General features: G+C 35.8%; 1 protein-coding gene across 4 annotated transcripts in view; it reads left to right on the forward strand.

The window, feature by feature from the left end:
* LOC136031818 (zinc finger homeobox protein 3-like) overlaps nucleotides 1–13,123 on the forward strand; it is a 93,197-nt gene that overhangs the window by 28,985 nt on the left and 51,089 nt on the right. For all 4 annotated transcript variants that reach the window (XR_010618589.1, XM_065711635.1, XM_065711636.1 and 1 more), the window contains exons 3-4: nucleotides 2,199–3,686; nucleotides 8,934–11,951. Coding sequence is in view for 3 of the 4 variants with exons in the window: in XM_065711635.1 (XP_065567707.1) it covers nucleotides 2,199–3,686; nucleotides 8,934–11,951 (4,506 nt within the window). In the remaining variant the exon portion in view is untranslated. The remainder of the gene's footprint in view (nucleotides 1–2,198; nucleotides 3,687–8,933; nucleotides 11,952–13,123) is intronic.

Raw genomic sequence — 13,123 nt, forward strand, 5'->3', positions numbered from 1 at the left:
ACTTACATTCTTTATGTATATTTATATTGTAAGAGCAGAAGTAGCAATAGTAGTATCCCCAAAAGTTTCAACTTAATACTCCAGTCGTTCTTGATATATTGCTGAGGTGTCTTATTGTCAACCATAAACGCAATGTCTTTTGATTTATTTTAAAGCAACATTTAGTTTTAAAGCATAATGGGCCAATTGCATAATTGTGGGAGTTCGATATCCCTAAAGACATAGTTGCTGGACAGTTCTACTATGCTGAACAAAATGGCTGTCTCAAAGTTTTGACTGGATGTGTGTGGAAAATGAATGGGCTTGAAAGGAGGGCTGCTTGTCCTCCAATCTCTTGTTACTCTTAAAAAGGACACCAGAACATTTAATTTTGAATTAAATTAGTTCCTTTAGAAGTCCCATTGATTTTTCTAACTATTATAAAATGTTGCTGTCTATGACATTGCTTATATACCCTTTTGAAACTTTCATACATACATTTTTTCCCTTTAATTGAAACTCATAAACGTTCCCTAAAAGTTTCATCTTAATACATTTAGCGTCATTAGTTACATGAACTGTAATGGTAATATTGAAAGTATACATAAAGTGCCTTTTGGCTAGTTCAAAATCCCCCACAACTTAACCTTAAAGATCTAAATTAATAATATAAGTTGACATAATATAAGTTTACAATGTGGCCGAAAGACATTATTACTGGATCTTTCAATAATGCAGAACAAAATAGTTGTTCAAGTTTTTTTGTTGTGCAAATTACGTTCTTTTCTTGAGAAGGCAGAGTTAACCTTGGTTAAAAGAAAATTCAAAATATAAAACAAAAAACTGTAATCAAAATAGATCCTAAATGTTTTCAATTTTTAACTTTAGTAACTTTTTGAAAACGATGAAACTGATGGTGCTATACATACAACTTTTTTTTAACGGATATGCAACTTTATGATAACTACGCCCTCATAAAATTTAAAGTACGGTGAAATCAAAATCTATTAAAATGCTGTTAAAACTGCTTATTTTAGTAGTGTATGGATGTGTTAAAACCATTGGGTTGATGGAATTGATATGCTTCGTCTATGATTGTTATTACTATTGCTACTGCTAATACCTCGTCGTATTACAACGTCACCCGAGGTCAATACGGTGTAAAGCCGTGACTGTTTCTAATGGAAAATATAGAAAACCACATATTTCATTAAGTTTTAAGTACCAAATCAAAAGAAAAGTGAAAACTGCCTCTTTGCCAGTTGTGTATAGAACGCTAATAAGAAAAGTCAACGGTTGGATTGAGGCGGAATTTGGTCATCGAAGGGTGCGGCCATCTCGGGTAATTAAAACTGAGAAGTTTTTATTCCTTTCTTTCTTCTTCAAAAGTTTCTTGCCATAACAGATTTATAATAATCAGCATAATTTAGATGGATGTTAATTCGGGTGTCTGTGTAATTCCATGGAATTCGAAACGACCACACATATTATGCTGATGCGTCTTTTGCTAATTTAAGATAGGAGGACATTTTTTTTTTTTTTTACTTATTTTCTTACTTTTGATAAATTGATGCTGGTACATCCAAATTTCTAAAATAATCGGCCAAAGAAACTAATATTCTAATTACCAAATATGGGAAATTAACAATGAAAACCTAATGATCGATCGTGCATTTAATTAAATTCTGAATTTAAACCACGTTGTATCTTTCACGATATTGTGATTTATTTCGAGATTAGTGTGTTTTTTTTTTTTTTAGGACGATTGCATTTTCCTCTTTTTATTTAAAATCAATTTGAAAATATTACAGATCTATCCCGCATACAAGCGCGCTTTAGCTATTCAGAGGCAGTGCATGTATTTAATCTTCAGATAAATTCAGATTCAGCTCATCAGTACCCTCTCCAGAATCTCGTGTTCTGTTGGAAGAGGAATGGGAACAAATTTTTTAATCTCTCCTAGAAGAGGCTGTCCTACACCATGTGTTGTAGAACTTGTTTCCCTTTTTATGTACATTTATAAGGGTCTTACCTCCCATCATGGCCATAAAGCATGGTGTCGTAAGGAATTTTCATATTTTTTTTCTTGGTTGTTGGTACTTCAAAGGCAGATATAACTACAAAAGCCTTATCCTAAGTTACTATGAAGATAATTCGGGCCTTTATCTGCTATTCAGCTACTGTACATGCTCTTTCTCAAGTCATTCTTTCTCTTTCAGGCGAAGACCAGCCAAAGACCCAAAGTGAAGCACCAAAGAAGGAAGAAATCGGTATTCACTGTCCTCTTTGTCAACAGACTGGTTTTAATGGCCGATCAGAATTGGAAAAACATGCTATATCAGTTCACAGTGTGAACTCTGAAGGTCTTCAGAGACTACTAATGCTTGTTGAGCAAACTCAATGGCTACAGTCGGCAATACAGATCTCGCAACAACATTCTAGTCCCACCCAAGAAAGGCCTGTTAGTCCTACTTCTTCCACCTCTGATAACCTGCAAGAAGAAGGCGAAGAGGGTGACCAAGAGGAACAGAATGCTACTGAACTGACTTGTAGTAAGTGCAGTGCTATATTTCAGAATTTGGACGATCTCTACTGTCATCAAACTGAAGTGGGCCATATTGAACCCCAAGATACGCCTTCAGGACCCAGTTATCCTTGTTGGCGAAAAGGTTGTTCTCAGTCATTCCAAAGCACGCAGGCCTTACAGGCTCATTTTCGAGAATTCCATGCACTAGGACTCTTAGCACCAACTGTTTCCGAGCGACATGCATATAAATTTCGCTGTTCCCAATGCAGTCTTGCATTTAAAACTGTTGAAAAGCTACAACTTCATTCTCAATATCATATCATTCGTGAAGCTACAAAATGTCCGATGTGTGGTCGTAGCTTTAGAAGTTTAGTCTCTTTACAAAAGCATTTAGAAACTAATCATCCAGAAATATCTCCAGAAGAAATAAACCAAATGAGGCTCACCCTTTTAAATAATCCTTTGCTCTCTGGGATTAGTAATGGGGACCAGTGTAAAGAAAAACAAGACGGGGATGGGTCTGAAGAGAAAGCCGAAGAATTTGACGAAAAAGAGGATAATGAACAGTCTGACGAGGAAACTGGGATTGGGGAAAATATCTCCATGGAAGATTATCTAAACAGTCAAAATATAGCGGAAGAAGGCTATAATGATCCTAATCGAAGGTTTAAATGTCATCGCTGCAAAGTAGCTTTTACAAAACAGGAATATCTGACTAATCATAATAAAACCCTTCTTCACCGTAAGGGTGAGAAGTTTACATATCCAATGGAGAAATACATGGATCCTAATAGACCTTTTAAATGTGAGGTCTGCAAAGAGTCGTTTACTCAGAAAAATATACTCTTAGTACACTACAACTCTGTGAGTCACTTACACAAGCTCAAGCGAACACTTCAAGAGCAGAATGGCGGACAGCCCATCTCCGCTCAGCAGCTTCAAGCGTTTCATGAAGCAAAGCCAGAAGATCTACTTGATAGTGGTTCAGTTGTTGATGATGACGATAAAAAACCATGGAAGTGCAATATTTGCCGGGTGTCTTATTCTCAAAGCACAACACTGGATATACACATGAGATCAGTGTTGCATCAAACACGAGCAGCGAAGCTGAATGAATTGATTTCGGCTGGACAAATTGATTTGTCAAAACCTCTAGTTGAGCAACCGGATATAAAAAATGGTAAGTTATATTTATATTGACCACAAAGAGAAATTACCCCTTAGGTTTGAATATCCCGTGATTGCGCGACCGCGTCCATTTTGTTTCTGAAAGGGATGGGAAATCTGAGTTCTCAGATTTCCTCAACCTCAGTTTAATACATTTTTGTCTCTTATATATTATTGTTTTCTAATTTAATATTGCAGTTCCTTCGAACTGTATATGGTAAAAATAAAACAAGAAAAACTGCAATGCACATGTAGCCTAGCTATACTAAAGTTTTGCCAAACAGACAGCGGTACGTTAAGCTACTGTCCTATAAGATGGTACCATTTGGAAGTATCCTCAAAATCTGTTTAGAAAGAGGACTTCCGTGCTATTAGTTTAGATAGGACCTTAAAGTTTTTTTTTTTTTTTTTTTTTTTTTTTTTTTTTTTTTTTTTTTTTTTTTTTTTTTTTTGTATGCATGATTTTCCGTCTGTTACACTTCAAAATATATTTTTGACCCTCCAAGTTTAACGCCTTATGCTCTATTATTCAGTTCTCATTGCATATTAGCATAACCTTTGTTATTTCTTAAATCCTCTTTATGGAATTCATTAAATGAGCTTTAGCCGAGTCCTATCAGATTCCTCATATTCATCGAACTCCTTATGTAATGACTTTGCTTTTTCAAAGGTTTTAAGTTTTTTACGGAATGGGTTTGACGTGGGTCTAAATTCTTTCTAGACATTTTTTAAAGAGTCTCTAACTCCAAGCAACAAGGCTTCTAATGTTTTTAATTCCGTTGAAATAATGTAAAATCATTATACGTTTGTCGTTCCTCTTTACATTATTTGAAAAGGAGACAACATATTTTTTTAATTAACGTTTTGGATATTGAAGATTATGAAAAGAAGAAACTGGATACATAGAGAATGAAAAGCTGTGAAATTTCCTATGTCGGAACCTTAACTAAAAATTGCTTGCTTGGGCACCTCTCACGGTAACTGGGGTATTCGAACGTGAAAAAAAAAAATTCTTTCACTGCAGTTTCTGCCAAACAAAGATACTATGTTTACTAGAATTTGGCTCTGGATAACCGGTGAAATATGTTTTTAGCCTTGTAGATACTAGACATATCTCATAAAGTATAGATGGAAAATTTCTGACCTGGCCATTGAACTCGTTTTGTTGAGGGTTATTGAGGTAATTCTTAACTCAAAATTGTAGTTTTTTTTTTAATTCCCGGTTCTCACAGAGGACAGCCGAGATTGTAGCAGAATTTCTAATAAACAGAATGTTTTTACTTCCGTATATAATTATTTGCCTGTGTTGAAAGTGTTTCAAAGCCCAAAAAATAAGAATTAAGTCCCATGCGGTAAACAAAGCACTGGTAGTAGCCTGGACTAAAGTTTTCTGCTTGTCGACTGTTTTTTTTTTTTTTTCAAAAAAAGCTCTTATTCATGAAAATCTTTTATGCATGTATAAAAAAAAAAACATGAATAAAAACATTGCAATGGGGAAAAATTTGTTCCAAATCTGTTTTGTCCAACTCGGCTGTGCAAAATCAAAACGCACTTGTGAAAAAATCAGATGTACTATGTAGGCCTATTGCAATCGCCCTGTTTTATTGACTGGTGGTGGGTCTTGTGACTTTAAGCTGAAATTAGTCAAAATTATTGCAGGGAACGCGTTTCGATATGTGGTGGCTGAAATTTGCACAAATATGTATTCATATTTCGTTGGCCTTGTTATCAAACCCTCCTCCCTCCATGGACAAATAAGGACGAATTGCATAAAATATTTATTTCTGACTGAATAAAGGCTATAAATTCACCTTTTCTGTAAAATCTCACCCCCTCTCCCTGAAAAGAGTTGTCTTCTTTTCTTACTGCCTCTAAACTGTAAAAAAAGATAAGTGAGCCTTTCTCTGTTGTAAAAGTTGCTACCGTTCAATTCTGGACTAAAATTGAATATTTGTAAAAACATCTGTATCTAAAACGTTTTGGCTGGATCTGTTTTACAAGTTCTTTTTTTATCGTTTGGGGTTTACGAAGCAACCTAACATTTTTATCGTCTGCAGCTCATTAAATATCTAAAATGAATTTATAATTTACGTTAAACATTCGTGTCACCTATCTTGCCACCTCTTTTGTGCATGAAGCTTGTTAATGCCTAGCCCCTTGGCAGCTCCTGAAGCACCAAAACCAATAAAAAAAAGAACTGTCAGCAGACTTTAGAAATAGACAAAACATCAACAAATAAGTCAATGTTTGATTGCTGAATCTGGATTTGATGAGAATATTCTTTATTGTGGAGAGATCGGTTCCGGTAATTCAAAAAGTGTAGTGTGATCTTTATTTTATTCATTTTTTTTACTTCCTCAAAATAAGGAATGACGGTTATTTGGTTATCGAGATATTTAGAAGCAGACCCATTCACATTATTTTATTTTGATTAGTGGGGGAGGGGTCACAAAGAAAGTTGTAAAGCAGGTAAATTATATGAAGTATCTCAGAAATTCTAGGAAAAATCTTAACAATCCTGATGCTTCAGGGAAGGGGTAGGGTCGTTGGAGGACCCAACACCGTCACTTATTCTGAAATGGTTAATTCAAGTGCATACTAAACCACCAACATAAAAGAGCAACTGATGGAATGACACCATTTTGGGGAAAGCAAACATATCTGACCTTTTGGGACATCACAAGCAATGATATATGTAAAGGGGATTGTCAAAATATACAAACCAAAAACACACACTAAAGATATTCAAAAACTACCGCACATTTTAGTATTCAATGAAACATAACACTTCTTGCAGGGCCAAGGGCAATGAAAATGAAACTCAGTTGTTTAAACTAGTTTAGTGGAAATTTAAACAAACACATCCATCGTAATAATTAAAAAAATTGAAAGTCAGTTTTAATCTTTATAATTTCGAAAGAACCAAAAGAAAAATCTCAGAAAATTACAGTTCTCAGCTAAAGATAGATCTCAAATGACTCAAAATTGCTTTTGCAGTTCTCAAAAGCAAAACGATGTTTTTATTTTGATGTACTCGTCATTTGAACAACATTGAAGACGCATTTTAAAGTTGTTTTGCTTTTCTGTAAAATTTATGGTACATGACGCAAATCCCCCAAGCCCCCATTGCACTTCCTGGCCCAGGGGCTGATAAACAGCGATCAACACCGCCGGTAGGGACTGTAAAGTTTAGTGCAGTGTCCTTTAACTTCGAGTTACAACAGCGGAAATCAGTTTATAGGACTAAAACTGTTTGTTATATACTAGGGGCACTATTCTGGGCAGAGTTCGTAAAATCATGTTCTTCAAAGCAGGAGAATTCATTCATGTTAAAGGGGGAGATTCTTTTAAAACAGTATAAGGATGCAACTTCTACGTAGCCTTATTCTTTGTAAAATACTGGCGGCCCTCCACTTTCAAATCCACTTGGTCGCTGAAACGTGTTCGAATGTTGAAACGGTCGAAAGTTGATGGAAGTAAAAAAGAAAAATTGTCAAAAACATTTCTAAATGTTTATTTATTAATATGCATGCACAATCAAACTCAACTTAAAGAGACATATTTAAGTGCTTTCAAGTGTTTTCTTTAAACACTTTCTAAGATTTTTTTTTAGCCCTACCTTTTTTTCTATTCTTGTTCAGTAAATACATTTATTTTTTTTCAATGTCCTTGCTTTTTTATCTATTTTTTATTCTTCTAAATTTTGAGTTTTCTAAATAGCGAATTGATCGAGAGTAGAAAGCCGCCTGTACTTGTTTCTTGTTGCCTCCTTAGGAAACTAAAATTTCATGTGTAAATCGCCGTTCTGCAACATTCCGCAAAATATTAAGTTAATAAATAGCCATTGCAAACATTGATATTTAATAATGTTTAAGTATTACTTAGCCTGCCAAAAATGTCTTGTTTTCTTTCTGGTAGGCTGCATGGGCTAGTTGTGGTAATCCAAAATGTGATATGTAGTACAATATATATTTTGCAGGAGAGCGGACGAACTAATATTTTTCGATTGAAATTACCGAAGAGTTGTTTTGTAAGTTGTTTGTGAGGAGTCGTTTGTGTTTTTTTTTGGGCTTATGAATTAGGTCCTGTTATCAAAAGCTTAAAATTACAACCATTTTTGTATTTGTGGAAAGGAGATCTAACTGAGGGGTTGCCAAGTGTTAAAAAATGTGCATATGGTGATACGCGCCAAGCAGAGTTGGAGATAGGAACACCTGGCAGTGAAGAATGAGTGATCTCTTGGATACTTTTTGGAAAATATAAGAACTTCTAATTATCATGAGAACCAAATAAGATGCGGTGTAAGATTGAGGATACAGTAAATAACGGTGAACAGTGTTAAAGGACCAGTAGTAAAGGACCAATCGATCGACGTATATTGTCAAACAGGATATGTTACTAATCTGAATTTAAACAAAATGTCACATTACATCGTCTGTATTGCCACAGCTGAGGCATAAAAAATATGTATTGAATCTATTATGTTAAAAAATAGGTAAACAGATATTTCAGTTTGTGCTCAAACATATTAATGATTTTATACACCTTTTTCAAGATTATACACGTTCAAGAAACTGTGTATATGCTATAAAAAATAAATGTATGATGCAACTAAATATACGAATGAAATCAGAGGAAAAGAGCAAATTAGGGAGTCAATAAATAAGGGGCCGATTAAATTCATCGTAAAACAAATTTTGGAAAGTAATTGTGAAATTGCAGTCTAAAAAAGAAGGAAATCCCTTGCATTAGTTAATAGTGTTTTAATCCGAAATATGCGGAGCGTTGCTTTAAAGTTTATTGTATCACTTGTGGACAGCAAAAACATAGTATCCAGTTGTTTAGAAGAGTAAACATTCAATGTAGATATACTTTCTAGTAATTTAAAGATATTTTTTGCAAAATCTATATGCTTGGAAATACGCTTTAAAAAAAATCATATGTGTGTATAAATTTTCCCTGTCCATTGGTAATATTCAGGGTAGCAATGCCGAAGAAAAGCAAAAACAGGTATTTGTGACAGGTAGTTGATCAATACAGTTAAAGTTACGGACGCCAATGCTCTAGCTCCAAACTTATCAATTTTTTTTAGCTTTCTTGACTAACTTTGTAACTATGTTCCTTTCTATGTCTGTCAATGTACTTTGAACACACCCTCCTTATCATAATATGTTGCACCTTGAATGTATTTAAACTAACGGGTTTCTATTTAAGTTTTGAAAAATGTTTGAAGATCCTACAATTGTTATCCCTTTTTTAGATATGGCCCCTCAAAGTGATGTACACAATGATAAAGGTCCCGTCAAAGAAGAGCCAAGACCCTCTTCGAAGCAGGAACCTGAAAGTTCAAGTTTATTCCCTCCCCGCGCCTCTTCGTCAACTCCTGGCTCAAGTAATGAGTCTGTCCTGGGGCAACAGCAAAATCCCTCAAATCAATCTAACCTCTCAGAGTTGCAAGTGGCCCTTGCTGCGATGGGTGCTCAATTTCCTTTTAATCCTATGATGATGATGATGGGTATGAGCATGCCTTTAGGCATGAATTTACCTCCGGCTGCGGCTCTTGCCGCCATGAATCCAGCTTTAATGCAGTTTATGATGAGCCCTCAAATGGATCCCCTTCAAGCCACTTTAGCAGCCCAAGCACAGGCTGCTGCATTTATGCAACCTGGCGCCGATCCAAATCTCATTTCTAAGCAGCAATTGTTGCATCAACAACAAGGTGCTGCGGCAATCGCAGCAGCGGCGCAGCAAAAACGTGCACGTACTCGCATTACTGATGACCAGTTGAAAATACTAAGAGGTCACTTTGATATAAACAACTCACCTTCAGAGGAACAAATTATGAGTATGGCTCAGCAAAGCGGGTTACCCCCTAAAGTGATAAAGCACTGGTTTAGAAATACTTTGTTTAAAGAAAGACAGCGCAATAAGGATTCTCCATATAATTTCAATAATCCGCCTTCAACAACCCTCAACTTAGATGAATTTGATAAAGAAAAACCATCCACCTCGAAAGATTTCTCTGGCACCTACTTGAAAAATGAAAAAAGTGAAGTAAAAATACCTGAAGAAGTTGGAGTTGAAAATCCTTCATCTCAAATTGGTGAAATAAAACAAGAGACAATCGATGAAGAAAAAAGGCATAGCTATATGATAGAAAAACAACATCAAAGCGGGAGTCCTGTTATGGTATCAAATTTGTCAGCAAAGAGCCTACATGTTCCCTTTCCTTCCGCAATGTCTAGTTTGAGCCCTATTAGATCTGAACATCAAATCTTTCCTTTTTCAAGTCTACCTGTTACTCCCGGTCCTCCTTTGACACCCCCTGGGTCGCTCAGCGGGGGCTCTAGCAAGCGAGCAAATCGAACTCGATTCACTGATTATCAGATAAAGGTATTACAAGAGTTCTTTGAGAATAATGCCTATCCCAAAGATGACGATTTGGAGTACTTGTCAAAGCTTCTCAATTTGAGTCCTCGTGTCATAGTTGTCTGGTTCCAAAATGCAAGACAAAAGGCTAGAAAGGTTTATGAAAATCAGCCTCCAATCGATCCAACCGATGAAGCTGGCCGTTTTCAAAGAACACCTGGCCTTAATTATCAATGTAAAAAATGTCTATTGGTATTCCAGCGTTACTATGAATTAATTAGACATCAAAAAACACATTGCTTTAAAGAAGAAGATGCAAAAAGATCAGCGGTGGCTCAAGCGGCAGCGGCACAGGCTGCCGCCAGTTTCAGTAGCGATGGTGATGAAAATAGTAACTCTAGCTCCATAGATCATTCAAGCATTATGTACAGTGAAAGTAATAAGGCAATGGAGACACCCCCAGGTGGCGGACAAGCTAGTCAACCAAGCGGGCAAGAATTTAATCAAGATCCGGCCCCTTCACATTCTTTGAATAGTAATGAGCATTTTCAATCGGCAACCCAAGGCTCACTATCAGACACATTTAAGTGTGACAATTGTTCATTGTCCTTTGCTCGCTTTGATCTTTGGCGGGAACACCAAATAGTACATTTAATGAACCCTGACTTATTTTCTGGTGAAAATCAAGGTCATATTAGTTCTATGTTTCAAACTTTATCAAAACGAAAGCAAGAAGAAAGTGAGGACGAAAGATCTGATCAACCACGCGATAAGAGACTTCGAACCACTATTTTACCTGAACAGTTGGACTATTTATATCAACAATATCAGATAGAAAGCAATCCAAGCCGAAAAATGCTAGAGACGATATCACGCGATGTTGGCCTCAAAAAACGTGTTGTACAAGTATGGTTTCAAAACACCAGAGCTCGTGAAAGGAAAGGGCAATTTAGAGCCCATTCTCAGGCAATCAATAAAAGGTGCCCTTTTTGTCCAGCATTATTTAAAGTCAAATCTGCCCTGGAGTCTCATTTAATGACAAAACATCCAGAACAATTCAGTAAAGGGGACATTAACATTGATTCACTGCCCGACGAGGAACCTACTTTTGAGTCAGGCTCGAGTGCAGAGGAGTCACCTCAGTCGAAACAGGAAAACAACCTTAATCCCTTGTCAATTCTTTCAAATTTATACAGCTCAATGTATAGTCAGACAAATCAAAGCCAAGCAGAAGGAAAACCTAGAGGAAAAGACGAAATCCCCCTTGATTTAAGCAAACACCTAAGACCTGATAGTTCAATGAGCGACCATTTAGTGGGGGAAGAGAGGATCAGTCAGTATATGTCAATGGATGATGGAAGATCTGACATCACATTTGAGTACTTAGATACAAATGATGATGAAAGTAATCCTTCATCTCCATGCCAAAAAACTTTTAACAGTGCTTCGAAAAGGTTCCGAACACAAATGAGTTCATTGCAAGTTGGGGTCATGAAAATGTTGTTTCAGGATTATAAAACCCCAACTATGATGGAGTGTGAAACATTAGGGAAAGAATTAGGTTTACCAAAGCGAGTAATTCAAGTTTGGTTTCAGAATGCTAGAGCAAAAGAAAAGAAGATAAAAGGAGGTAGCGAGCAAGATCAACATACCTACCCAGACGGCTGTTCTTTCTGCAATAAAAAATACTCTTACAGATATGCCATACAGGATCATATATTTACTCGAGAGCATATTGATAATTTGAAAAAGTGTGTAAGTGACAATAATACCGAAGAATCGTACAGTCAACATCTTCAAGAAACCAAAAAGGTCATGTCCAACGGAGGTCCTGATTACTCATCTCTAAACACTCAGCAGATGTATCAAACGGCTTATTCTAACTACGAGAGCCAATTGCCAGTTCAAGGTAAATATTTATTTTTAAATTTTTAAAAGCTTTTAAATTATTGCTAATTATAGCCCATAATCCATGTCAGATGAACCGCAAATGCTTTTTTTATGGTGTGCATTGAAGCGACAATTTTAATTGTCATTAGTTAAGCATGATCTCATTAAACATTTATTATATTGTCAACGATTGATTTGGTGTCAATTATTGCATAAATTTTTGAGGCTAGATTACCCCATTCGACCATGAGTATATGATCAAGAATGTTTCTCCATTGAATTGTTCATGTTATATTAGAAAACTATACACCTAGCATTGCCCTCCATCCCCTACGTTGATAGATGTTTCATTGATATTAGAAGGTTTTATTTATTTTTGTTCTCAGGGGGGAGGATGGCTATAATTTTTTTTTGTTTAAACGCATTAAAAATCTCTTTATAGGCATTTTTGTTACAGCTTTACCAGTCGGGGGGGGGGGGGGGGGGGTAAACCCTCAATCCCCCCAGATACGGCCTTGGTTGCAAAGTCTGATTGCTAACATACCGCTTTAGGCCCAAATTCAACTTGGAAATGGTCAGCTGAACTAGTCACATCAGGAAGTCCCCCTGCGTTCCTCCTCTGTCTTAAATCTCGTATCTGGCATTTTAACAGTTCTGAACTAATGGCCAAAAAATGTTGCTAAGCTATCTTCGAAAGGCAGATGAGCAGGATAATATAGATCAAGAGGACCAAGTGCGTTGAACGTAGGTTATCCTACTGACCCTCTGCTTGAGAGCAACTCAGTGGACGTGTTTTTGGCAATTATTTCAAAAGTTCGAAAATTTCGGATCATAGGTGTTTTTATGGGAGGGACAGAGGAGTACTTGCCCCGGAACGCAGAAATTATATGGGTGCAAAATCTAAAATAAATAATCTAACTGCTATAATCATTTTTGTAATTTTATTTTTATTAAGATAAAGTAGAGGGCTAGTAATAATTTAATAACTCAAGTATAAAATTCAAGAAATTTAAAAATAAATTATTGATCAATTAATAAACTGAACATAATTTTGTTAATAAATAAAATTTTGTTAATATTTGGCCTAAAAATTCTATGGGACATTAAAGCTATGTATAAATAAATTATTAATCGCTAATAAATTGAAATAATTGTGTTAAAAAATAATTTGTTGTAATATTTGGCCTGAAA

The sequence above is a fragment of the Artemia franciscana genome, chromosome 10, assembly GCF_032884065.1.
Source record: "Artemia franciscana chromosome 10, ASM3288406v1, whole genome shotgun sequence".
Taxonomy (NCBI): Eukaryota; Metazoa; Arthropoda; class Branchiopoda; order Anostraca; family Artemiidae; genus Artemia; species Artemia franciscana.